At 55.8% G+C, this 26,106-nt stretch overlaps 2 protein-coding genes and 1 long non-coding RNA gene across 6 annotated transcripts; 1 reads left to right on the top strand and 2 right to left on the bottom strand.

Moving 5' to 3' along the window:
* Positions 1–820: 820 nt before the first annotated feature.
* ARFGAP2 (ARF GTPase activating protein 2) lies at positions 821–11,429 on the bottom strand. 3 transcript variants are annotated; one of them, XM_025878595.2, is made up of 16 exons: positions 11,211–11,423; positions 10,921–11,039; positions 10,280–10,352; positions 9,626–9,757; positions 9,458–9,538; positions 8,528–8,609; positions 8,170–8,226; positions 7,025–7,077; positions 6,422–6,558; positions 6,200–6,331; positions 4,332–4,460; positions 4,121–4,255; positions 3,001–3,127; positions 2,750–2,843; positions 2,512–2,630; positions 821–2,057 (listed from the first exon to the last, which is right to left on the bottom strand). In XM_025878595.2, exons 1-16 carry the CDS (start codon positions 11,280–11,282, stop codon positions 2,037–2,039), a joined length of 1,563 nt encoding a protein of 520 aa, XP_025734380.2. In that variant the 5' UTR covers positions 11,283–11,423; the 3' UTR covers positions 821–2,036. The 3 variants fall into 3 exon arrangements, with proteins under 3 accessions (XP_025734380.2, XP_025734381.2, XP_025734382.2); XM_025878596.2 differs by lacking the exon at positions 8,170–8,226 and having other exon boundaries at positions 11,211–11,424; XM_025878597.2 differs by lacking the exons at positions 10,280–10,352; positions 10,921–11,039 and having other exon boundaries at positions 11,211–11,429.
* A 551-nt stretch (positions 11,430–11,980) lies between these two features.
* PACSIN3 (protein kinase C and casein kinase substrate in neurons 3) lies at positions 11,981–19,733 on the bottom strand. Of its 2 annotated transcripts, none has more exons than XM_025878607.2 (11): positions 19,615–19,733; positions 16,663–16,735; positions 16,316–16,405; positions 16,007–16,163; positions 15,034–15,287; positions 14,775–14,930; positions 14,007–14,182; positions 13,738–13,858; positions 13,466–13,602; positions 12,927–13,048; positions 11,981–12,532 (listed from the first exon to the last, which is right to left on the bottom strand). In XM_025878607.2, exons 3-11 carry the CDS (start codon positions 16,367–16,369, stop codon positions 12,417–12,419), a joined length of 1,293 nt encoding a protein of 430 aa, XP_025734392.2. In that variant the 5' UTR covers positions 16,370–16,405; positions 16,663–16,735; positions 19,615–19,733; the 3' UTR covers positions 11,981–12,416. The 2 variants fall into 2 exon arrangements, with proteins under 2 accessions (XP_025734392.2, XP_025734394.2); XM_025878609.2 differs by having other exon boundaries at positions 11,982–12,532; positions 15,034–15,269.
* Positions 18,415–26,101, top strand: LOC141374714 (uncharacterized). Its single transcript, XR_012381809.1, has 3 exons — positions 18,415–18,607; positions 20,128–20,242; positions 24,740–26,101. It is a non-coding gene; the product is annotated as an uncharacterized lncRNA (long non-coding RNA).
* Positions 26,102–26,106: the final 5 nt, after the last annotated feature.

Genomic DNA, 26,106 nt, shown 5'->3' with positions numbered 1-26,106 from the left:
CGGGACTGGAAGGTCCAGTCCTACCGAAGATCCAAGCCCTGTGAACTCTCCAGGCCCACCACCATCTCCAGCCTCTGGCTGACTGACAGCAGCGTGGAGATCCTGGTGGGCATCCAAATCACCTGGGGAGCTGGTTTACAACACAAGTAACCAAGTTCTGGCTTGGGGCGGGGGCACAGAAATCTGGATCATGAACACTCCAGATGATTCCAGAGCTGGAAGGCCCACACCCGCGCTTTAGGTATCAATGGCTTAGAGCCCCATGGCCCCTTTGCCGTCCTTTCTAATCATCCATCTCCCAGACCAGTGATTTACCCCTGTACCCTGAGGGCCTCTAAGGTGGCAGATACATTCCAGGAGCCCCTAGTGGGGGAAAAGGTTACTAAGCTAGGGAGTTCTACACACACACATACATCCTTTCTTCCTGGATTTAAAAGGGTTCCATTAAGGCCATAGATTTCATTTGTCTTTAAACTCCCCTGAGAAACACGCCCCAGTCAAGCCTCCTGCTGGGATGAGGTGTGGGGCTGCTAGGCTTGCTCACTGGAGGAGTTAAAGGGCCAACTAACACCAGCTCTTTCCTCCGCGTGCAACAGGGTGGTGAGGTCGAGGCTGCACCGGACCTCGTGGCAGCACAGGGCCGAGGAGCCAAGGGCCTTTGGCTTTCAGAGAAGAGACAAGCTGGAGGCCCGGGAGAGCGTGCCCTCAGCTTCGGCACCATCGCCCTGCCCGTATCGGTGGGAGCCCAGAGAGTGAGGCCAGGGGCCTGCACTGGGCAGGGAGGCAGGATCCAGAAAGGACAGTACTTCACTCAGACCAACACGGCCCACTGCCCTGTCAAGGCTTTATTTGACACCACTGTTTCAATACAAACAGTCCAGAAAGAAAGTCAAATCCCTTTGGGGGAGGGGGCGAGGGAAGAATGGTCTGTGTTGCTTGGGAGCCCAACCCCCAACCCCCCGCGGGCACGGTGGGCCCAGACTGGCGGCACAGCAGGGGGCGATGGCACCGAGGACACAGTGCACCGCCCAGCGGCCAGGGGGCGAGGCCTGCAGCTCTGTCGCGCCTCAAGTTCTCACTGAGGGTTGGGGGGGTGCTGTCTAGGCCCCCCCCAAGACCAGGATGATACAGAAGAAGAAAGTTGAGCCCCAAGACCCTGTTTCTGTCCCTCATGTCCTCTGCTTCCTTGGCCAGCATTACACTCACAGCATCCAGAGCGGGGCACAGGGCAGGTGAGACCCACCATGGCCACCAAGCAAGGGAAGAAGGGACAGAGGGCCCATGCTCCACAATGGATGGCACGGGAGGACTCCGAGACACTCAGGAGAAGTACCCGTCAAGGGATCACTGTAAAGGGGGGGGCGGTGAGACAGGAGAAGATCACTCGGGCCTCCAGTCTGATCCCAAACGAAACCTTTAGGTACCAGGGAAAGTCTCTAGCCCTTAGTAAGGCCCAGACGAAGGTCCTTCCCCTCCCCTGCCGTCTCCCGGCACGCAGGAGAGGCCACTGGAGCCGCAACTGCAGCGAGTCCAGAGCCTCCCTCCCCCTGGGGGCTGGTCCACAGCAGAACTCTTTCTAGCGGTGCCCACGGGTTCCAGAGGACGGGGGCCAAACCCCAGACAACCCGGAAGGATCCTAGAGCTGGCAAAAAAGCCTTATACGTCTCACTTTCCCTCCTCAGGGAAGGGCTGGACCCAGCAGAAGCCCGCCTGAGGGAACTCCTCCCCCTCCCCCCCTGCTCCCAGGGTGGCCGGGCCGGCGGGGGGCAGCGTGGGGGGCAGGATCGGAGGACAGTGTCGAGCACACACGCCAGGGGTGTGAGGGGAGGAGAATAAAGGGCTCAGTCTACAGACAGAGGTCAAGGCTGGGACCGCCCGTCCCCCTCACCCAAGATCCTCAAAGGCCACCCCACTCACACACAACACATAAAAAGTAACAATTCCTCCCCAGCTTCCGCAAGGCAAGCGCCCCTGGCCTTGGAATCATGGGGGTTTTGCTGCTGTTGCCACCAGACGCTTGAGCCGTGGCGCCTGGATCAGTAGGAACCATAGCGATCCTGGACATGGGGGAAGGACAGACAAAGTCAAAGTCTCCCACCTGCAGCAGCATCCCCCACCACACCCCTGCAGGACTAGGGTACTCCGGGGACTCGGGTTCCAATCTCACTACGGCAGAGACAGTTTTCGATTTTATTGCAACTCAGGAAAGGGGCTGTGGCCAGATCCCAAGGGGGAAGCCCTGCCTGATCTTGAAGTTGGGGAGGAAGGAGAAAGAGAGGGAAGATGACAAGGCTGGAGAAATCAGTGCAGACAGAGCACTGTTCCAGGGAGCGGCCCTGCCCCGGTGCCCAGCTCGAAGGAGAGAAGCTGCCCCTCCAGAAAAAAAAAAAAAAGCTCTCTTTCGGGCTCAGGAGCCAGCCAGCAGCAGTGTCTGGAAGTGAAGCCCATCCTCCAAGGACTACTTTCTACTGCTTTACCCGCCTGCCCCAGGCCAAACAGCCCCAGGCTCACCTGCAAAGAATTCATCACACCATTGGCCAGCACCGCCATCTTCCCAGCCACAGACTTGACACCCTGCTTAAACTGGGCAATGTCAGCTGTGGGGAGCACGTTGCCCAGTGATACGCTACCTGTAAAAGCAAGGGAAAGGCGGGCTCAGAGCCCTGCGGGCAGCCCTCCTCAGCCCACAGCGTCTTCCAGCCCTGCTCACAGGCCGGGCCCGGTGTGCACCTTACCCCTGAGGCCCCACCTGCTCCATGAGCTCCATCCACGTCCCCGAAGAGGTCGGAAGAGCTGATGGCGTTACTACCCGAGAGCTGCTGGAGTCGAGACCGGGCTTCATGCTGCAGTGAAGAAACACGAAGGCCTGGGGATCTCTTCACCAAACTCAAAAACTCCTTATTGGCCGAGACACCCTGGTGCTAACGCCCAAAGCAGCGGCAAGGAGGAAACTCCACTCCACCTGCGGCCTCCAGGCTCAGAACGGACAACTCTACTTACCTCAGCATCCACCTCCCGCCCAAAGAACATGTCTGATGAGATGGCTTTGGCTCCTGCAAATTTCTGGCGTGCTTCACTGGACTCGAGGCCTGAGCTCCGGCTTTCCACCTCTCTTCTGTTTGTGACTCTGAGGGGGTGGATGTGGATACCTCTGATCCTTCCCATTCCTATCTGAGCCTAGTAGTACTAGTCCCATTACTAATGGAGGCTGAAAACAGCGCCAGTGGCCTCCTGGGGCTGCTCACTATGGCCCCATCTGGCTGTGGCCCTGGCACTCATGGACCCTCTCCCCTGGACGAGGCCCCGCTCTTCTCCACACCGAAGCCTGGGCACAAGAGAGCTAACGGTGCCCCCGGCAGGCCACGTGGACATACAGTTTAGAGGGGACTGGTCTTCCGCCCCAAACCTCCAGAGCTTCATCAAAGTCTAGGACATCAGAACATCACTACCGCCGGTCTCCTCCGAGTGACAACTGGCCTAACACTAGGGTGACCATATGCCTGAGTTTATGCCGACTCTCCCGGCATTTCACCCTCAAAAGCATCCCAGTGTGGATGTAAAAGTGTCCGGTCACGCCTACCTCCCGCCAACACGTGCAAACCCTGGCCTAGGTGCTTTTTAAGTTTTGCAACATTTAATCCTCCCAGGGACCCCGTGAAGTCAATACTTATGTCCCCATTTTACAAATGATTTGCAGGTCATTTATCAGTTAAGTTTGCCCAGATTAACATAAAATAAGCTTAAAAAAAAAAAAACAAATAACAAATAACGTGGTGACCAGAGACACACAACCCCGGGGTGGTCAGGACTGAAGCATAAAATCAGGCCCCTCTTGCCAGAGAAACAGACCTTGAACAAAAGAAGCTGCTAGGCCTTCTGTGATGATAAAGCACAGCTCAAACCGAAGTCTAATTCCCGCACTACCTGACAGCCACCAGCCACGTGTGGCTAAATTTATTAATATTAAATTAAAAACCCAGTTCCTCAGCTGCACCGGCCACACATAAAGAGCTCAGGAGGAACATACTTAGCGGCCACCACAACCCGGACAGAGCAGATACACAGAACGTTCCCATCACAGGAAAATCCTGCTGGACTGTGCTGCCCTAGCCCACTCCACCTTTCTGAAATAGGCCGGATGCTTGAGATGGTCACTTCTGGCTCCTTCTCCTCCATCCGATCCATACCCCAGGCGGCATCCGTATCCCAGCGGGAACTGAAACTTTCCCCCAAGGAGAAGGGGTTGTCCTTGTACCTGGTGAGACAGTAAAGTGACTTAGAAAAGCTTGATGAGGAACATGGTGGCCAAGCCTGCTCCCCAACAGCCTTACTTTGGGGGTCCAGAGGCGAAAGTACCAACATCATCAAACAAGTCAAGCTGCGAGCGGGAGGATTTTGCGCTCACGGGGGTTTCCTGCTCGATCACCTGCATCTCAGACAGCGCCGAGTGAGAGACGGAGCTGTGGAGACAAGCAGAGCCACCCGAGAGCAGCGGTGAGCAGTGGTGTCGAGAGAAGACACCCCGCTGCCGGCAGGACCCTGGCTTCTCTCACTGGGACCACCCAGAGCCTTCTCCCCGGGCCTGCACCCTAGGCTGGGCCAGACCTAGCAGGGAGTGCTCGGAGCCCCGCGGAGTTGGAGTGCATCCTCAACTGTCCACACATCAGCTCTGTCTTCTCAAAGCAGGGCTTCCCTGGCAAAGGACTGCTCGTTGGCCTCTTATTTTAATAATGCCGTGCACCAGACGGTAGTGCTCTCAGTCCTTAAAAACAACTCAGCAGACTTGCTGCACCGTGAGCCATATCCTTTGCCAAGATGGACACGTTCACATGGAAAAGATGCAAAATGCCCCAGAACCCAGAAAAGCAGTCTAATGGTATCAAAGGAGGAATTCTAGACTTCTGCTCTCTTCTAAAAACTGGAATACTGGACAGCAATCCTGGCTACAGGGGACTCGTGAGCTCCGCCAGGGGCTTGATTTACTAAGTACGGCAGTCCTGTGCAGGAGGTATTACTAGGTCTTTTTACAGGTGCAAAAACGGACTCCAAGCAACTCAACAACTGCCTAAAGTCCACAGATCTCTTAATTGGCCCAACTAGATTTTGAACATAGAACTATTGATTCCAAATTCAGTATTTTTTGCCTTTATCCTCTACTTCTCTGAAAGAAGGTAAGGCTGGCTATTTCTGCTTAATCTTTTCAAACCATGTGTCAGCCGAATTTAAGTAACTCCATTTCCGTCCGTGTGCTACTTGTGTAACCCACAGCTAATCAGGGAAACATCACATTTTAATCCCAGGAAGGACTTTAGGTCTTCTCCCTTTCCCTGTTTCCGTCACAGGAATTACTGGGTTAAAGGGTCTGAACAATTTTTTTAGCTGGTTTGTTCTTTTTTGCAGTGCAATAGAATCTTTAACTTAAACCCACCCTACCCTATTTAAAACCCTATTGTAAAATAGTCTTTAGGGTTCTGCCAGCTAAAAGCTGTAGCTATTTTGTAATGAGTTTAACTGAAATTAATCCTTAAGATGCCTCTGTGGAGCATGACACAGGAGGAAAGCGAGTTCTCAGGAGTTAGTACCACCTGCCCAACTCTGCCTCTTCTCACTGGGAAACCAGACAGAGGCCCCGGGACCTGGTGCTGTCCAATATTCTGGTTTTTAAGAGATATCAAAAAGTCTAGTGTTACTGAAATCTCTAGATGCAAGCTCTTAGTGGAGAGCAAACAACATGCGTAAGAGAACTAGTTTGCAGTCCTTGTTTTGTTTTTAAGAAAACGACAGCAACATAAGCCCAGTGGTCCTGAAACGGCAGGATACTGTCAATGCCAAGGGCATGTGTCTAGGGGCATTTCTGGGTGTTAGCGTGCCTGGCAGCAATGGCGTTTAGTGGTCAAGGATTAGGGATGCTGAGAGCCTTGTAATTCTCAGGGAGGTCTTAAGCAACATCACCCTACCCTTTTAGGTATGTCAAAAAAGCACCCAGTCCTATGTTTCTTTTATTTAACAAACACAGTGAGCACAGACCTACTCTGTGACAAGCACTATACTAGGCACTTTAAGACAATTAACAAAGCCATCTATCTGTTCAGCCTTGGGGGAAGACGGAGCCTGGAAACCCAAACTCCTGGGAAGAATTTGCAGTGGCTCCCAGGAGAACAGTGGCATTTCCCTGCCACACCCCAGAGCTGAGCCTCACCTGCGGGACACCAAGCCCATGCCCAACCTCTCTGCCTGTTCTCGCTTCTTCCCTTCCAGATTCTGTAGCTTTTTTTCCTCCTTCTTACGGTCAATCTGGAGCTCCTGGTAGGCCAGGCGCATAGAGGCAACCCTTGAAGGAATAAACGTGTCAGAGGCCAGCTCCCGTCCTACCTGCCCACCCAACCCCACGTGAGCCGGGGCCCCTGGGGCCAACACTCACATGGACTCCTCGGCCTGCTTCTTGGCATCAGCCACCTGCTGCTCACGGAGCTTCTCTGCCACCTGGGCCTGCCGCTCCATCTCACTGAAGCTCTGGCTGCTCACCTTCTGGGCCCCCAGGCCTTTCTTGGCACCCAGCTGGGAGGAGAATGATGGGATGGGGGCCTTGCCAACAACCACAATGTCTTGTGTTCCCCACCCCCTCCAGCACGGGTCCTCTAGCCACACCCCCAAAGGAAGCATTCCTTCTTAATGTTTAGGGTAAAAAACAGGGAGCCCAGCCAGCATGGGCAAGAGGCAGAAGAGTGGCTCTGCTGGAGCCAGGCACAAGGTGGCCCACACCAGGCCAGCAGAGGCCTCAGGGCCTGCAAACAGCAGGTAATGCTGACCAGGACCAGTCTGTGCCAGGCCCTCGAGGCGCACATCGCGCTGACTCTTCCCAGGAGCCCCTTAAAGACAGACATCTTGACAGCCCTTTCACAGACAGGGTTCAGAAAAGTATTTCTGCCAAAGTCACACAGCCAGTAAGTGGCAGGGTCAAGGGGTGCATCCAGGCTGTCTGACACCGGCTCCTAACCACCACCATACTGCCTCTCTCGCCTACCCCTTTCTTAGCTGCTGCTGGCTTCTTCTTGCCAATGAGGGAGGTTCTCGGTTCTGTGTGAGAAAGAAGACGGGGCAGGAGTGAAGACAAAGGGGGGTCAGAGGTGGCGGCTCGGTCCGTATCATGCAGCTTCTTGGCAAGAGCTTCCACAAAGAACAGCTTCAGGCAGAGGAAGGCAAGGCTGCCACCCACCAGTCCCAACCGATGGCATAGGCAGAGTCCAAGCCAAAGACAGACAGACAAGGTTAGGCGAGGCTCCTGACTCCCAGCAGACTCAGACAAGAACCTGGACCCAAAGCACCAGAGACTGTCACAGTCCCTGAACCAACACGAAGACTACTAGGCAAGGGGCAGGTGTTAAATACCAGCCTCAGCTCCTACAGCAGGGAGCTGCCATGCAAGGGGCTGGGCTCCCCAAGCAGCTTCTGGTTACCTCTCGCAGGAAGGGCCCCTTTAGGTGACAGACGCATGGACTCTAAAGAGAAAGACGTGGCTAACAAGGGGCCCACCCCAGAGCCTCCATATAACTCCCAAGCCCAGGGGCCTCTAGAGAGCCTCACTTTAGACCAAGCCATACCAGCCTTTGCATGGGCTCAGTTTTAGTCATTCTGCTAGCCTCCCACCCCAGCCCCCAAGGGTCAACAGAGCCACCGAGGTCAGCCAACAAACTGTTCTAACGCTGAATCAAGACTAAAGAACACTAAAGAAAGAAAAAAAAAAAAAAAAAAAAAAAAAAGAACTGAAAGGCCACAGGCTGGGAAAGGACAGTGTTGCCTCCAGCTGTGAGAGCCGCACCCCCACCCCGGGAAATGGACCAGACAGGCCAGTCTTGCCCCAGACTCCAGGGTTAGGTGTCCAGTCTCATACCGGCCTCCCCACACTTTGGCTAGACCCAGCTCCACATTCAGAGGCAGACTCCAGGCCTTGTCCACCAGCTACCAGGTTTATCAATTCAAAGGGCCTGGTTCTAAAGTCCTTGCAGCTGATGCTGCAGCCACAAACCCAATCCCAGTCCCCACTCCAGAGAGATCAGATGCGCAATCTCATGACCTCAGTCCACATGACCAGGCAAGAGCAGACCTAAAAAGAACGCTGGAGGCCCACCCTCTCCCAGTCACCCCGTATCTGCCAGGTGGCATACTGACCCAGACAGGCTTTGGGTGAGGTGCCAAGCAGGTCCATGCTGGGGCCGTGCTCCGGCTCTGTGGATGCGATGGTGGGGGTTAGGTATAAGGCACAAAGCTTGCAGTGACCTCCCCTTAAGGAAAGTGATAGGGTAAGAATAGGGAGAACTGGCTTTCTTCAGCTTGCTGAGGGCACTGAAAGATAAAACGAATGCCCACCACTTCCTCCAAGAGATTGAAATGAGTCCTAGCCCACTGGGAAATATAGGAACCCCCCCCCGACACACACACTCCGATCCCCTTGGCCAGGTGTCCCCTTCCTAGCCCCAAGTCCTCTGCCAATACCAGTGCACCTGATTGAAATTGGGACTGAACTCACGTGCCAGGCTACTGATCTCTGTAGAAGGGGCTAGCTGCTGGGTCTCTGCTGGGTTGGGGGCTGGTTCTTTCCAGGCAGGGGGCTGAAAAAGAAGCCAGATCACAGAAGCTTGGATGAGCCACTCCTCCTGGCAAGGAGCGCCAGGAAACTACAGGTACCTTGTAGGTATGAGGCCCTCCTCCAAGCCCAGGAGAAAAGAAGACCGGACACAAATGAGTAAAAGTATAGCTGCTACTGACGATGGAAGAACAAAACAGGAACTTCGCAGCCACCCCCACCCTCCACTACTTACTCACAAGTCAGAGCTCGTTCCCCTCATTTCACAACTAAACTACTGGGCACTTACCACCTGCCAAGCACAAGTCTAAAGCCTTTTCACATATAAATACACTTAGCGATCATGACAAACCCTACGAGGCAGATACAGCTCTTTCAGAGACGCAGGTTTTAACAGGTTACGTGACTTAGCCACCGTCCCAGAAATGCCAAGGAGAGGAGAGGAGCAGGAATTCAGACTAAGAGTCTGACTTCAGCACCCAGTGTCAGTAGACAGGAAACCTTCCGCCAGGGGTGGGTTGCTGGGGAGGAAATCCTTTCCTTGTCCCCAGTCACAGTACCTTCCTTACGGGGAAAGGGTCCAGGAAAGGTCGTGTGGAGCTCCAGACACCTCCTGAGCTCTCTAGAAGCTTCTCCTCCTCCCTCCTATCCCACTTTGCAGGGGTCCATTCCCCAGGAGGGCCACACGGCACACCTACGCACAGGAGGAGGAAACATGCGGGCCTACCCAGCAGTGAGCCGCAGACATTCCCTGGCTGAGGTCTCATCCCAAGGTGAATGGACTCCATGCCACGTGATCACAGAAGGCCTTGGCCTGGTAAGTAAGCCACCTGCCAGCAACAATCATGTGAAACATTCCTTGTGGGTACTCACTTGAGTGTGTTCCGTGAAGAAATCAGAGTCCTTCTTCTCTGGGGAGTGACTGGGAGCACTACTCATATTGTCTATCCAAAGCTAGAAGGAAGAAGACACCCTTGAAACACAGGGCTCTGAATATTCCCACTCACCCCACTCCCCTCGCCCCGGGGAACAGCCACTTACATCAGTGCCATGCCTAGCCAGGGCTGCACTCCCCAGCTGCCGGATCTTTTCCCGGTACATCTGGGCAGCTCGGCTATTGTATTTGGTGCTGGCATCACTGGCTGTACATCCATGTTGGCGGAAGAAAGCTGTCTGGAGAGCAAGGAAGAGAGGAGAGCATGCTACAGGTGATTCCCCAGAGCCAAAGAGGCACCCCCTTGTAACAACCGGTTATTATTTATACATGATGAATACACCCTACTGACATCAGCAGTTTTTCACAGAGGTAAAGATCCCCAGAAATGCCTGCAAAAAAAAAGGCCTCCCATCCTCTGAGATGACTGACTGAACCTCAGCCCTCACTCAACCCTGCCTGAAGACAGCACGCCATCCCCACGGTGCCCATCCTTCATCCAGGCTCACGAGATCTGGATGACTGTGGCAGCCCCAACTCCTTTAGCCTTTCCCCAAGAACACCTGTCCAGTTTAGTTTGAATCTGAAGTGCATTTGAGAAAAAACAATTTCCAAGTTTAGAGAATAGCGTACACTGTTACTATAGACCAGAAAATCTTCTGAAAAGAGATAATGACAGGGCCTCCTAGGAAGACATTGTAAAGTTAGTACCCAAGCAGAAGAAGAACGGGGGTGGGGAGGATGGTAAGAAGGAGCTTTACCGCATTGGCATTTCCGCCGACCTGCATACACCTCAGCTGGAACCAGTTCCAATTGGAATCCAACTCTGTGGACCTGTGTGCAAGGGCTGCATGTCACCCACCAGCAGATACCAGGAGACGCTTCCCTGGCAGACCCACACCTGTCATTTGGCCTCGGGCTGCAGTAGGCGCCCAGGAAACATTAATCAGCCACCACCCTATTTCCTCCACTCTACCTGGTCCGTGAAAGGTTTGCTCTTCAATTATCTAGTCAAAAGAGTACTAATTATTGTCCAGATCCGAAAGAAGGTCGAATTCTCAAGCACTCAAGCTTGGATTTGGCTTTCCCCTTAAGGACAGTCATAGTCTCACTCCAGACATACTCGACCAACAGATCAGCAATAAGGTCAATGCAGCTAACTTTTCCCTGAAACTAAAACTCGGAGTGTCAAGTTTAACCAACAGGAAAGAAGGAAATTTTAACCTATACGCGGACACAAACCGCCTATGTGGCAAGGGGCCCACACAGGCGGCTCCCTCCCGTGGGCGGCCACCGGACCCCTCCCTGGCCAAGCGGTCCAACCGAGGCAGCCACTCTCCCTTGCTGAGCCCCCAGCCCCAGCCGGCCGGGTAGAAGCACAGCAGCCGCAAGACGACCCCACCTGATGAAGCTGAGATGGACGCCCAGGGAGCGGTGCACCCCAGAACAGTCAATGCACAAGAAAACACCATACGTGATGCTGGCCCAACTCGGATTCTTGGCGCCACAGTCGAAGCAGGCCTGGGTGGAGGAGGCGATGAGCCAATGGTCAGGGGCCCCCGAGTCGAGGCCGGGCACAGACACGCCAGGGAAACAGCCCACGTCCGCCCCTCTCCCTCCCTCAGGCCCCAGGGGAGACGAGAGAATCCCTCTCCGCCAGCGCCGGACCCCGCGCGCCTCCGGCTCGCGCACCTTGTTGGTCGGAATCCCGCGAAGCCGCTTGAAAAGAGTCTGGATTTCGGTCTTGCTTGGTTCCGCCGCCATTTTCTCTCCTTCCCAGACACCAGCGCGACCGACGGGTGCCGTCGCGGGCCAATCCGCGGCCGGGAAGGCGGGGCACCGGCGCGGCGCCAGCAGCGCCCTCGCCAGCCGCGCGGTGGGGCGATTTGTCCGGATCTGGACCAATGAGGGCCGGCGGAACCGGAGCGGAGACGGCGGTAGCCCGGGACTCTACAATGGTCGCGGGACCGACGCCGCGCCACGCGGGGGCCAACCCGCAGCCAGGGCGGAGCGACGGCTCACCGGCGACCCAAACCTCGCGCGAGCGCCACCCGGACGGCCCGCCACCCCCGGCAGGTGGCGCGACCTCCCGGAAGGTGAGGGCTGCGAGCCTGGGGGCAAGTGGCCGGGGACCCCCGCTGGGGCCAGTTTCCGATGCGTGAGTAATGATTAACACTTCTACCAAGCACTCACGGTCCCACCGGCCTGGACAGGAAGACAAACTGGCTGGGCTCGCCCAGAACTCAATACCCAGCCTCGAACTTGGCGGGCTCACACCAAGCCCAATCTTGAGTACCTCCCACCCCAGATTAAGGTCCTCAAAGCAGATACTAGCCAGAGCAGATACCAAGCTGCCAAACCTTTGCCCATAACAAACTCTAGGCCCACAGACCTCCCCATTCAGTGCCTCTCCCCAGATGCTCTCTGCAGCCTGCCAAGGGTGGAGTATCAGAAAAGATGCACACACGCCTGACAGTGCCTTTTTTTTTCCCAAGTTTAATACACACTAGAACAAACCACAAGAGAGTGCTGCTAGCCCAGAACTACACTCACCCCAAGACCACCCCAGGAACCCCAAAACACTGAGACCAGGAACTGGGTCCACAGCTCCTGGGGAGACCCACCCATTCCTGGAGAGGCCCAGGCACCCCTGAGCCCTTCTGTCGTCACCTGACCTCCCCACCTACCCCCTCAGCCTAGATTCAGTTGGCCCTTCCCTACCAGTCCCTTCCTAGATGAAGGCCGATCCCCTCCCTGGGTCCCAGGACTTCCTTCCTCCTCAATGGACAGAAGGGCAGCAGGGGCACCATGGTCCAGGGCCCTCAGGTCCGGTGGTCCAAGAGAAGCTGGGCTCTGATGCAAGGTGGAGAAATGCTGCAGAAGGGCTGTCACGGGAGGTCAGGCCCCCACACACTCCACATAATTGGCAGGGTACAGACCAATGCGGCCACTCTGCAGCTGGCCCTGGCACCAGCCCTGCTCATCCTCCTCGCTCATCTTCAGCAGCTCCTCCCCTGGGGGAAAGGGGATTCGTCACTACCCATTGCCCTGGCCCAGCCCCAATCCTGCAATCGGGTCAAGGACTGAGGAGGAGGAGGTGGTAGGAGAACCCAGCCCGGAGAAGAGACATGCCTCAGGCAAAGAGAGGTCAAACTCTGGGAGCCACCCCACCCCAGACCCTGAAGGCATCAAGCAGGCCCCAGCTGGTGACTTTTGAGAGGGAGGTGCGGGCTCAGAGCAGACACTCGACTCCTTGGGTCTGGACCGAGAGCAGCCTTTCAGAATCAGACAACTGGCCCTTGGGAAGTAGGCATCAGGCTTCCCTTTTCCACACCCCTGCTCAGGTTGTAAAGGAGGGGAGGGGGTAGCTGAAGGCTGGAGAGGAACAGAAAAGGGGTCCCTGGGTACCTGCTCGGAAGCTCAGCTCATCAGCTTCCTGGCCGGCGTAGTCATAGAGCGCCCGCACCCGCACCCCAGTGGCAGCCTTCCGGGGATTCTCCTCATCCGACCACTCCTCATCCTGCCCACCGCTAGAGAGGGGAGACAGAAGGCGGCAGGCTCAGGGCACAAGGACCGCTTTGAGCAAGAGAGCCTAGGACCCAGGGCCAAGGGCTCACCCTCTGGAAGAACCCTGGGAGAGGCAGGTGGGAAAGAACTGAAAGATCCTAGTCTGACCTCTGCCACACATGCTTGTGAGCTTGGCGCGCTTCCCGCCACCTGGGGCTGATGTGAGCAGTAGATGAGCGCGAATGTGGGAACCGCCTGGCAAAGCTAAACCACCATGAACGCTGGCATCATGACAACTACTAAGTAGGTCCTAAGGTTCCTGGCACCAATTGTCAGCCCACTTCAGGTGTGAGGGGAATGAAGGGAAGGAGACAGAGGGAAAGAGGGCAGGGCAGGGGGCAGAGCTATTTCCTTCCCACAGCCAGGATTCCGACTCTCACCCTGGCGACCCCGGGGACTGGGGTGGGGGTGCAGCGCCATCTCTTGTGGGCACGATGCTGGTCAGAGTAACCTCATCAGGGCTCCGGCCACCCTTCTCCTTCCTGCTAATTGTCCTCTGTGTATCCAAGGACCACTCCTGTGGGGACAGTGCTTAGGGTCAGGCTGGGCTGCAGGCTGTGGTGGCAGCCCTCATCCAAAGCCCTAGCTTCCCTCCTGAGGTCCAGGCTGAGCCCACCGCCCCTCCCAGCCCCAGCCAGCCCGGAACACGGACCTCAAACTGCGGCCAGTTCATGGCCATGCCTGGCCCGTGGGTGCTGCGCCACCAGCGCAGATCCTCTTCATCACTGGCTGCCTCGATGCCCTGATGCAGGTCTCGGTAGAGTTCATGGAATCTGTGGCCCAAGGCACAACCTCAACCTGGGAAGCCCTGGGCCCCAGTACCCGTCCCCCCCAAACTCATTCCGCCTGGCCAGAGCCTGGGGGAGATGGAGCAGACCCAGCATTACCCCCAGGCCTCCATGCCCAGCTCGCAGGCCATACCTCTCACTGCTGGAGAGGTCGAGGTGCTGGTGTAAGGTAAGCAGCATATCCTTGAAGAAGAGAAGCCGCTGGCGCTCGGCCGCCTGGCAGCTCTCGAAGGCCTGCTCCATGTCCTCCATGTAGCGAGGGGTGTAGCGATGCAGCTCCGCCAATGTCTGCTCGTAGTGGGTTTTCATCTGGGTGGGAGAGGAGGAGCCTGGTGAGGACCAGACTTCTTCCACTCAGGACTCCACTAGTATTTACCGAGCGCCACCGCCGTGGCGGGAGGGGGGGGACTTGCGGGGAGACCCCGGGCCAGGCACCTGCGGCAATTAGGCCGCAGCCCCAGCTCCAGCCCTCCAACACCCCAGCAGCCGAACAGGGGAGGGGACATTGGGCACAGCCACTTTCAGAGTCTGGTGAGTGAAAATGGGGGGGTGAGATGAGGTCAACCTCAAGGGACAGGGAGGGAGAAATCAGGACAGGCTTCCTGGAGGAGGGAGAAACTGAGCAGCAGATAGGCAGAGCTGGAGGACAGGGCGCTCTGGTAGAGAAGGCAACGTGAGAGCTTGGTGGGGGCGTTGGAGACACAACGGAAGGAAAGGAGCTGGAAGGTCCCCTCAACTGCTAAGATGCTCCCAATGCCTGAAACTGAACCGTTTCCTTCCCTGGGTAAAGCATCAGCTTTTCTCTGGCTCCTCTTTTAAGTGATGATTTGGAGAGCGGGTGGCCCACGCGGATGAGAGCGTTGAGTTCAGGGCCTGGGAGAGGCGTGCCCGCCGCCGGTACCTTCTCGGCCTCCTTGGCGCAGCGATCCACCCGCTCCTGCAGCTTGCGCCGCTGCTCCTGGGAGACGGCGCTGTCCGCCTTTGCGTGGCTCTCCCGAGTCTGGGCTGTCTTCTCCTCCTTCCGTGCTGCATGGTAGCTCTTCTTGGAAGCCTCAACCTGGCACACACAGGGACAAATCCGGAGACCCTGCAATGCCAAGCCCCGGCCCCCTCCAGCCCCGGGGCGGATTCGGGAAGGGACCCATCCCTCCCAGGCTCACCTCCTTCAGCCTCTTGAGCCAGGGCTTCTGGGCCTTGCGGAAGCCGTCCTCGGCAGCCCGGCTCTCGCGGAAGCCACCCAGCACAGGCCGGTGGAAGGCACCCCGCTGCCAGGCGCGCACCCGTTCGCTGTCCTGCCCCTGCAGCTTCTCCCGCACCTCCAGGTGCAGCGCGCTCAGCCTCTCGGCTGCCGTGAAGAAGGCGTGCCAGGCCTTCTCCAGCGTGCCGTACTGGGGGCCTGCAGGGAAGGGCTGGGCTGGGACCCGGCCAGGGACGCCGCCAGAAATGAGCCCATCCCCCTCCCATCCCCCTCACCACAGGGGACTGCCCTGGGTGCCAGGCCCGCAGCAGGGGATGCAAAGGTGAACAACGAAGAGGTCAGCGGCTACTCAGGGATATACGCGATCTCACCGAATCCTTATCCACCACCATGAAAACAGAGTCACAATCAACATTTAACAGGTGAAAAACAGCAGCCCAGAAAAGTGAACTAATCACTCAAAGCATTACAGCCACAAGTCAACTGCCCAAAACATTGCAGCTGAGGTTCAAACCCAACTCTGCGGCATCAACCACTACTATTGCCTCAGAGGGAAGAACAAGCTTTTTAGAATGGAAAGATCCCCAGCTCCCGAATCAGAAGGCCTGATTCGAGGTTCGAGGTTCAGCTCTTCCTAGCTGTGACTTCAGGCAAGTCGCCTAGCCTCTCTGAACTTCTGGATTCTCCTCTAGAAAATGGGTAGAACAGGACCATCTCCACCACAGGGCTGTTAGAAACATCAGAGTAACTCACGACCATACTCTGCAAAACTCTTAAAAACTGTAAGAATAACCAAGAAGCTCTTCCCTCTTCAAAGGGAAGGCATACGCAGAGTCCTCAAACTTCTCATGAGCGTTGCAAAAGAGAAGCTGCCTCGCCTGATCTCCCCACCCTCAGCGGCCTCTGCTCCCGGCAAGGCCTGAGCACTGGCTCACCCTTTTCCACGGTGCCCCTCCACTTGCGGGCCCAATCAGCCAGCTGCTGGGCGTAGGCCTTCTCGATGCGGGCACGTTCCTGGAAGCAGCTGACCAGGTCCCCGCAGAGCCGATGGCCGTCCTCCACCCGCTGCACGGTCCGCCTATAGTTGCCAGCCTGGGGCAGACAAGAGAAAGCCCGTGTCACCGGGGAGAAGCCCCCTCCAGGGCTGGGGCTGACAGCTCAGTTCCTCCCCTGGACAGGTGGCTGGGCCCGGGGGGAGGGGGGCATTTCAGTGCCACCACCAAACCTAGGACCCAGCTGCTCACCTCCCAGAAACTGCCCTCCAGGGCCTCCCCTCCAGCGTCTTCCTCTGGAGCCATGGTGTCCCCGCAGCACGGAATGGTGGCGGATGGGGGCTATGGAGGGCAAAGGGGTAGGCAGGGAAGCCAGATATACGCTGTTGGGGAGAGGAAAAGATCCTCTCCTATCCCTAGACTTTGTCCCCACGGCTATCCCTACCATCCAAGGAGCTGTCAGAGCTAGGACTCCCCAGGTGGGGGGTCTGGAAGGTTCCAGGAGGGGCTGGGATAGGAGAAAGGATGGCCACTTCAAAGCTCTTCCTTGGGCCCTAAGTCTGCCCACCCCCTCCCCCACCCAGCCTCATTCCACCTACCTGGGGCCTAGAGATCACTTCAGGGACCTGGATGTCCAACTCTCAAAGCTGCCACTGTGATTCTGCCTTGAAGCTGACAAAAGCAAGGCAGGGGGTGAGGGCAGGGACCTAGAGCGTCCAGGGCGGTGCCCGGCTCCCCCGATATAGCAACTGCTGTCAGAAGCGCCAGATTCCAGCCAGGAGAATGCCAGGCGGGTCACACGATCCAACTGGGGATTAGGTGGCAGGCGGGGGTGGGTGGTGGGCATAGGGCCCTGCTGCCCCCCCTCCCCACTACAGATGAGAGTGGAGGATACCTGCCCACGCCAGGCCCTGTTACCTTCCCCTGAACAACAAGACGACCCTTTACCAGACCAGGCCAAGTCGGAGGGTGCCCAGCCACACTCCAGTGACTCCCTTTGCCCGCAAGAGCAGACTGGGAGCCAGGAGGCCTGAGTCCGGTCTTGGCCAAGAAGCTTGAACAAGTGCATTTTACTGCCCTGGTGAGGTAGAAATTCTGCCTCCTGGTCCTCCGCGCCAGGGCTGGTCTCAGACTCAAACCAGGCAATGAGCAAGAAATGTGAGGGGCCTGACAGTCACAAGGGACATTCATCCTTTCCCACAGCATCCACTGAGGTCCCATAAGCCTCCCTGGGTAATGAATAACTCAGCCCCACCCTCAGAGAGCCCAGAGTCTGGGGCAGCAAGGGGATGCCGACAGGCCCTCAGCCAATTCTAAGAGTGTGCACCAGAACCGTAGAGGAGGGCAAGGTAGATTCCAACCCGAGCCACCACCCCAGAGGCTAGAGGACACAGTGGCATGCAGCCACTCCCCTCCTGCCTCTTGGCAGCGGCTCAGCTGTCCCCAGCACTGACTTAAGCCCCTAAAAGGAAACCGCTTCCTCCTCTGAGCAAGCCCAAGGGACACCGCCAGGCCCAGGGGGACAGAGTAGGTGCCCACTGCCCCCAAGCAGGGCTCTATCACACTGCTCCCCTCCAAACTGACAAGCCACTATCCATCCTTCAAAACTCCAGTCTCCCAGACCCCATTCCTCTACCTGCATTCACACAGCCCCTTGTGAGCCCTCTGTCAGGCTTATATATTATGTATTCCATCGGATCGTCATTGACAGGAGAGGATCTGTCCCCAGTCATTGACAGAGGGGGTCCAATTTGCGGGTTTCTTTGGGCACTGGCAGGTGGTAGCTGAATGAAGAAACGGGAAAAGGACCGGGAAACCTGCTGGCTATAGCAGCTGTGAGAAAGCTTGGCCTAGGTGGGATCCAGCCCTAAGCTAACAGGAGAGAGAGCTGAGGCGTGCAGCGGAGCAGCCTGGGTACAGAGCAGGAGAGGGACAGAGTGGCTGGCCCACCAGGGTCCTCAGCACTTCCCCTTGCTGCTTCTTGAGCCTGCCCCATTTACCCAGAAAGGACTTGCCAACCAGATGGAGAGAAACAGAGCCGCAGCTGTAAATCACAGGGCCTTCGGAGCAGTCCCAGTCAGGCATCCAGGGGCCCGGGCCCCCTGCCTGCTCCAGCCTCCAGGCTCCCGGGAGACCTGCCCCCCACCCGGTCCCTCTCTCTGGCCCCAGAACAGAGCAAGCTGTGTGTGCAGGGCTGGCACTGCTCCCTCCCGCCTCCCAGAGCAAATACAAGCCCGAGTCCCAGGCACAGCCAGGCCTCACAGCCCTGGCTGCATCTAGCTATGGGTGTGGGCCCTGCGTGCCATGAGGGGCACCCCGAGCTTCCTGACTTCAGCAGAGACCCAGACTGGTGCCCAGAACACACTTGGCCACAGGCAAGAGCTCTGAAGGCAGATAATGAATGCTTCCCAGCCCAGGTAGCCAGGACCTACTGGGCCTGCAGAAGTCTGCGAGGGGGCTTGGCACGGTCTCCTCAGAGCTGCCGGGGCCAAGGTAGGAAGTCCTGAGACTCGGGGAAGAACCCACTCTCCCTACCTAAGGCAGGTAGGTACCCCCCACCCCCACCCCCGCGCAGAACAGCCCCCACCTTCCCAGAAGCTGGGGGCAGGCCCCTGGGAGGGAGCAAGGCCGACCGGCCCTGCCCGTCCTCCTGAGTCACAGGCTGCGCCCAAGGGCTCCTGCAGCAGCGCCTCCCGGGCGGCCCGCAGCCCTAGGATGCCGAGGCACAGTTGTGGGCGGCCCACTGGTCCAGAGAGGGGTGCCTAGGCTAGAGTGGCTGGAACCAGCAGCCAGAGCCGCCCCGGGGGGTGGGGGAAGGGGTGGCGCAGGGAAAGGGGAGGAGGCAGGGCCAGGGAGGGGCATAACAAAGGGGCACTTTTGGAAACCCGACCTGCCGCCCGAGGTGCCTGCTCCCTGATGACGCACTCCAAACCCGGAGCCTCTACACCAACCCTCTGGCTGCCCGTGTCTGGCCTCAGCCCTTATGGACGGCGCCCTTCGACCGGCCCTCCTGCCGGCCCGAAGCTGCACCACTCGGAGCCGGTGGAGCCCACGCGGAGCGGCCGGGCCGGGTCCAGCCATGGAGGCTCTAGGACTTCTTGGCCAAACTTGTTGAACTTGGTCTCGGCGGGGGTGGGGCCAGCCGATCACCGCTGAGGGGAGGGGGCGCACCCTTCCTGGGCCAGCCCGGCCGTGGACTCCAGAAGGTGACCCGGGGCAGCGGCCCAGGAATTAGGGCTCTTTGCAAAGAGCGAGGGGTCCCTGGGGTGTTTGGGGGCGTTTAAGGAGCCCTAGGACATGGTGAGGCCCTCCAGCCCCGATGCCCCCCTCTCCTCCGCCGGCCTGGGAAATCGCGGGGTGCGCCGCGCCGCAGATGAGACACCCCCTCGGCTCGGCGGCGCTCTTCCCGTCCTCGCGTAGAGTGGGGTAGCCGGGGGCTCCCAGGGCGGGAGTCGGTCCCATTGCAAACTTCAAGAGCCGGAGGAGAGGGCGGGATCGATTCGCGGCTCCCGCCGCCGCCTCCCCGCGGTTCCCGCGGGGGCAGCACTCACCGCGTCCTTCCTGGGCGTCTCGGCGGGTGGGGGCCCGGCCACGCTCCGGCCGGAGTCCTGCCGCTCCCGGGCCGGGGCCACCGCCTCCCGGAGCGCGCCCGGCCCTCCCCCGGGAAGCCCGGCCCCCGGCCCCGCCCTCTCCTCGCGGCCGCTGCCCCAACCCCACCCGCCAGAGGCCGGGGCGCAGGGGCTGCAAGCATCGCGGCGACCCGCGGCTCCCGGAGCGCGGGCCGTGGGGTATCGGCTCCAACGGGAGAAGCGCCAGGGCCCGCTCCGCAGGGTGGCCCCGCGCGGCTCAAGGGAGTCGGATTTCGGCTTTGCCCCTCCCGGCCTTTGCAGAGCCTGGGAGCCCCGTGGAAGCGGGAAGGGATTGGGCCTGCCCGGGTACCCCTTGGAGGGAGGGCTGGGGGCTACACTGCCTTAACATTTCTTTGCTGAGCACGCTTTTCTTATAAGTTAGTTACGGCGAGGTTCACAGCCACCCCCTTTTACATTAGGATTCCCATTGTACAGATGCGGAAACTGAGGCCCGGAGACCTTCAGCAGCTTGCAAAAGATCCGTAGTCGGGCAAGACCCGGATTCCAAAGCCGTGCCCTTTCCGTGCACAGCCCTGCCTGCCAATCTGAGGTCTGCGTGGGACACGCGGTGGGGGTGGGGCAAAAAGGCATGAGCTCCTACCCCTCCGTGTTCTTATTCCCAGATTTTGTACCACGATTCATTCTTAAATCCCTTTGCCCCTCCACCCCCACCCCTTGTCAGTCACCAGATTTGGTAGATTTTTTCCAGATCGCCACGCTGCCACCCCACCCTTAATAAGTCCCTTTTCCCTCACCCTCTTTGCCCCCACCCTGGGATTTTTCGCAGCCTGCCTGTCTGTTATTTATATCCACTGGAGCGGTCCAAGAATGTTCCGAGGCTGACCTAATCGCCACCTGCTTGGCCTCTCCGTCCCTCCCGATCCCTCCTGGGCCGGGGGACCCGACGACCGAGACCTCCGCCTGGCAGAAGAGGGGGGGGCGGGTTAGCAGGTTCACAACTCCCGGGGCGCTCAGAGGGTCCTGATGGCGCAAATTCGCTGGGGACTGGAGAGCCCCAGCGGGCTCCAAGGAGTGCGCCCCCAGGGGGACGGCGTGGCGCTCTGGGAAGCCAAAGGCCAAGCTGTTCTCTCTCCAGCACGTACTCTTCGTCCCCACTCCCCGCCCCACCACCACCCCCCGAGAAGTGTGAGTATGTGTGCGCGGATTTTTAAATTGGAGCTTTAAAAATAGCAAAAGTATTTTTCTGAATCCGAGAGGCACCGCTGATGCGTTCTTTATGCAGATAAATTCGCTCATAAAATGGAAAAGGGCCCGGAAGAGAATGAATGAGGGTAATTTCAGGTGGTAGTATTAGCTGCTGAGGACTGAGCTGCTCCACAGTCCTAGTGGGAGGGTGAAACTGTGGGCATCCAGGACGCAGCGCGTTTGGCAAATCCAGCCTGAGCGGTGGATCCTGGCCTTGGCGCTCACAGGGTGTGTACCCAGCAGGATGTGGCTTCTGAAACCAGTTTCAACACCCAGTCTCTGTCGGGGCATGAAAAAGTCACTTTTTTTCCATATTTCTGTTTCTACTTCTATGAAACATGACAGGTGACCCGGCTGACCTCCCAAATGGACCGTGTGCCCCAGCTAATTACTGATTGTAAAAGCTGTAAATGAGAGGAGCTGGGCTAATCTATAATGACAGCTATACTGTCCTGTATTATTTTAAATCAGTTAACATCCCACCTAGTGCCTGGGGGCCTTTAGGCACCTAGACAGAAAGTGTGAAAACACAGGAATGAAATTAATTGCAGGAACCGCCTATTAAAACCCCATTAAAATAAAGGCTGCAAGCCAGACTGGCATCTGGGAAAGCCAGGTCAGGGAGAGATTCAGAAAAGAGGGCTGGGCTGTTCCTCAGATCACAAGGAGAAGGGGACATGGACTGGAAAGCATCTGGCTTCTCTTAGATTCTAATCAGGAGGCAGAAAGCAGAAATACTGCAGCTGATTTTAATTGCCCCTAAGGTACTGTAGGGAGAAAAAATAAACTAAAACCCAGAGCATACGGAGCTGCTTCAAAGGTGAAAGGAGACAGAGCTGCCTTTGGAACACCAACCCCCTGCTAGTGCTGTCCCCGAGGGCTCAGATTTCTATGCTCTGCGGCCAGAGAGCCCCTGCATACTCATGCAGCTCTATCCGCGCAATACTGAACTTAAACAGAGTTCAACATGAGACGCCCGGGGTCAGAAGCTGGATAGACAGAAACCAAGAGAGGCAGCCTAGCTCAGGGCACCAGGTGGCAGATTGATCCAAAGCCTAAATTCACAACACTCACAGACTCTTTCACCTTGAGTTTCTGGAATGTCCTAACCACTGTACCTTTATTTGTTTGTTTATTCATTCAGTCATCCAGTGGAGAAATCATTTGAATTTTTGTTCTATGCTAAGCCCTCTTCTAGGTATTGAGAATACAAGATAAATAAGGCATAGTCTTAGGTGTAGGCTAATGATACAGTGCGGGTAGGAAGTACTTTGGAAAAACAGAGCCAGAAGAGACCACCTTTCACCAGGTGATGACACTTGATTGGGCTTGATGAGCAGGAATTAGTCATGTGAAGAGGCATTGTAGGCGGGAGCACCAGGGTGTGCCAAGCCCCAGAGGTGTAAGCATATGACTTGGTGATCCAGCAATTTCGCTTTTTGGAATCTACCCTAGGCAAACATGTGTAGAAGTGCAGAAAAAGGTACAAGGCTGTTTGCATGTAGTATTGTTTGTAGTAAGGGAAAACTGGAAGCAAATGTCCATCAAGAGGCTTTTGGCTAGCGGGTCACCAAAGTGCATAAGTCAGACGGTGCTGAGAAGCCCCCGGCCCAGGGACTCCCTCCGGGGACAGAGTGGTGGGGCCCAAGCCCTGCCCCTCAGAGTGGCCCACTGGCCACGTCAGCCACTTAAAAAACCCTGTACATACACCAGAGATTTGGAAATAACGATAAACACCAAAGTGCCGGAAAGAAAAAAAAATAGTTGAATAACCTAGTATTCATTCATGCTATGGCTAAACTCTGCAGCACCTGAAGCACAAGGTAGATGGAGCTGTTTTTTGTTTTTTTAGATTATTTGTTTATAAGAGAGAGAGAGAGAGAGAGAGAGCGCGCGCGCGCGCACGCGCGCGCGCAGTGCGAGGGGCAAAGGCTGAGCACAAAGCCCAACTCCAGGCTCCATCTCACAACCATGAGGTCATGACCTGAGCCAAAACCAAGAAGTGGGATGCCTAACCAACTGTGCCACCCAGGCGCCCCAAGATGTGTTCTTATATGAAGAGCGCCAAGACCCTGTTGAATGAAAAAAAAAAAACCAAAACGCAGAACACACAAAAAATTCGGAGAATATATACCAAACTGATTTTGGTGGCTATCTCTAGGGAGAGGTCTAGAATTGGTAAAAGAGATTCTTGTAGTGTTAGAAAATTAGCAATGAGTATGTACTTATATGTAAATTGTATGATAAAGAGTTTTTAGGAAATCATGAGTGAATCTTATTGTCTAACACAGTGCTGTCCGAATGGAATTTTCTGCAATGATGGAAATGCTGTAGAGCTGCACTGACCCATATGTAACCACTAGCCATCTGGGGCTATTTCGAACTTGTAGTTAGGAACTGAATTTTTAATTTTAATAAAATTTAATTTTAATTAAAAATTTAACAGCCATAGGTGGCTGGTGGCAACTGTATGGGACAGTTCCGATCTAGAATATCTAGAATACTGAGTTCAGGATGGGGTGGAGGCAGATGGAAGATGAAGCTGGAAAATGAGTTGAGACTGAACAGTGAAGATTTGCAAGGTGGGCCGAGGAGTTCGGACTTTATCCTACAGGCGGTGGGAAGTGTGCGTGGAGGGGCTAGAGGAGATTTAGCCAAAGAAGTCTGCAGGCAGCCCTGAGAAGGGCGGAGGAAAGCAGGCAGAGGGCTGCAAGCGAGCTGCTGTGTTACTCTTCGTGGCCTCTGGACATTGCCCCAGCATTCCTGACGGGCAGCTGAGTAAAGTATTTTGGTTCAACAGCTCTGTTTTTTAAGATCGCAGGCAAGCCCAGGTAGAAAAAAACGGTCAGAGTTATCGGGAGGAGCTAACCTCAGTGGGGGAAGCTGTTCTGGGCAGGAAGAACAGCAGATGGAGGGCATTAGAATAAAAATGCATAGCCGGCTTCTGTGGGGCCCGTAGAGAAAGCTTCTCCAGGGTCAGGAATTTGCCCGGGGCAGATTCTTTGGAAGGTGCCCTGAGCTGCCAGGGCCCAGCCCAGGTATCAGCTCAGTAGGCGGAGGGTTCTGTTCGGGAAGCCTGCCTGCTCTGGTTCATTTGGGGCCCTTCTCTGAAGTCCCCTGGGGGCCTCCTGATTGGCCAAAAAGGAATTCTAGTGGAGGATCCATTTATTTCGCTGACTTTCAAGGAACACCCACGATGCCAGACACCAGGCTAGGTGCTTGGTCCACAATGTAAGCAAAGCAGACATGCAGCCTGGCTTTGTGGGGTTTTCCAGGAAAACCAAATAGAGGCCTGCATACGTATTTACAAATGGTGATAAGTGTTCTAAAGAAAAAAAAAAAAACATTTAAGATATAGTGCTATGAGGGGAGCATAATTTCAATGAGGGTCGGGTCGGAGAAGAACTCTTTCAGGAAGTCTCAGCTTCTCTGCCCCAAGACAGCCCAACAGACCCCAAAGACAAACGGAAGTTGGCTGGGTAAAGAGGCAACCTGAGAGAGAGTATATGCTGTAGGAAAGGACTAGCATGTGCCAAGACCAGAAAGGGGAACTCGACCTCCTGGGAAAGGAGGTGGAGTAGGTAGGGCGCGGTGAGGAGAGAGTGAAGGGTCAAGGGTGAGGGAAGGGAGGCGGGCAGCACCCAAACACTGCAGACCTTGTTTCATTCTGAGTGTGGAATTTAAGCAGAGGAGGGACGGAGTGTCTTTCTGGGTGTTGTGTGAGGGACAGATCAGAACAGGGCATCAGCAAAGAGTAGGCTGGATGGCCCAAGAGTAAAGAATGGTTTTCACATTTACTGAGTTATTTATTTTTTAAAGATTTTGTTTATTTTTTTGATAGAGAATGAAATCGAGAGAGATCACAGAGGGAGAGGGAGAGGGCGGAGCAGACTCCCCCGCCGAGCAGGGAGCCCGACGCGGGGCTCGATCCCGGGACCACAGGATCATGACCTGAGCCGAAGGCAGACGCTTAACCGACTGAGCCACCCAGGCGCCCCGGTTTTCGCATTTTTAAATGGTTGAAAGGAATCAAAAGAAAAAGATTTGGTGATATGTGAAGGTTTTAAGGACAAATTCCAGTGTCCATAAAGTTTTATTGGAACACAGTCACGCTCACTTGTTTACATATTGTCTATGGCTGCTTCCACATTGCAGTGGAAGAGTGGAGGGGTTGCCATGGGGATCGCAGGGCCAGAAAAGCCTCAAATGTTTGCTATCAAGCCCTTCACACAAAAACCACGTGGCTGCTGTATTAGAGGGAGACAAAAAGAGGGAGACCATTTAGGAGGTCGCCTCGGTCATCTAGGTACCAAGGATAGGGGCTGGTTCTAGGTGCAGCTCCTCAGTGCAGGGACTGAAGAAGTATCCGGGGGAAGGAATTGATAGAACTTTCTAGATGGGTTAAATGTGGATGGTACGGGAGAGGTACATTTCAAAATGAATCCCAACCTGTGAGCTTGGACTGGGTTCTGGACCAGAGAAGGACATGCTGGGGCACTTGGTAAAATTTGAATAAAGTTTGTAGATTGGTTAATAGTGTCCTTAGTACTAATTTTCTCATCTTTTTTTTTTTTTTTTTTTAAGTAAGCTCTATGCCCACCATGGGGCTTGAACTCATGACCCCTGGGATCAAGCGTAGCATGCTCCAACGACTGAGCCAGCCAGAAAATCCATAATTCTCTCCTCTTGATCACTGTATTGTACTTCTATCTGATAGAACATTTAGGAAATTAGGGACAAGTATATGGAAATTCTTTGTAACCTTTTCGCAACTCTTTCCAGGTCTGCAATTCTGTCCAAAGGTTGGACATTGCCGCCTCTGTCTTCATATTGTCTTCTCTGTGTGTCTGTCTCTCTGCCTGTGTCTCATTCCCCCTCTGCCTTACTGTTTTTATTTTTTTACTCTTTTTTTTTTTTTGAAGTATAGTTGACACACAATGTTACATTAGTTTCAGGTGTACAACACAGCGATTCTACAACTCAACACCTTATGCTATGGTTTGTGGTTGTTGTTGTCTTGAATTGAATTATGGTTGACACACAATGTTCTGTCATCTCCACCTCGCTCTTACAAAGATACTTACCCCTGGATTTAAGACCTACTCAGATCATCCAGGATGATCTCCTCATCGTAAGACCCCCCCTTTTTTTTTAAAGCTTCCATTTATTCATTTGCGAGAGAGACAGAGAGAGAACAAGCAGGGGGAG

The sequence above is a fragment of the Callorhinus ursinus genome, unplaced genomic scaffold (assembly GCF_003265705.2).
Source record: "Callorhinus ursinus isolate GAN/ISIS: 27379988/994484 unplaced genomic scaffold, GSC_fseal_2.0 scaffold21, whole genome shotgun sequence".
NCBI lineage: Eukaryota > Metazoa > Chordata > Mammalia > Carnivora > Otariidae > Callorhinus > Callorhinus ursinus.
Note: the sequence above shows the minus strand (reverse complement) of the source record. Positions and strands in the feature narration are given on the sequence as shown.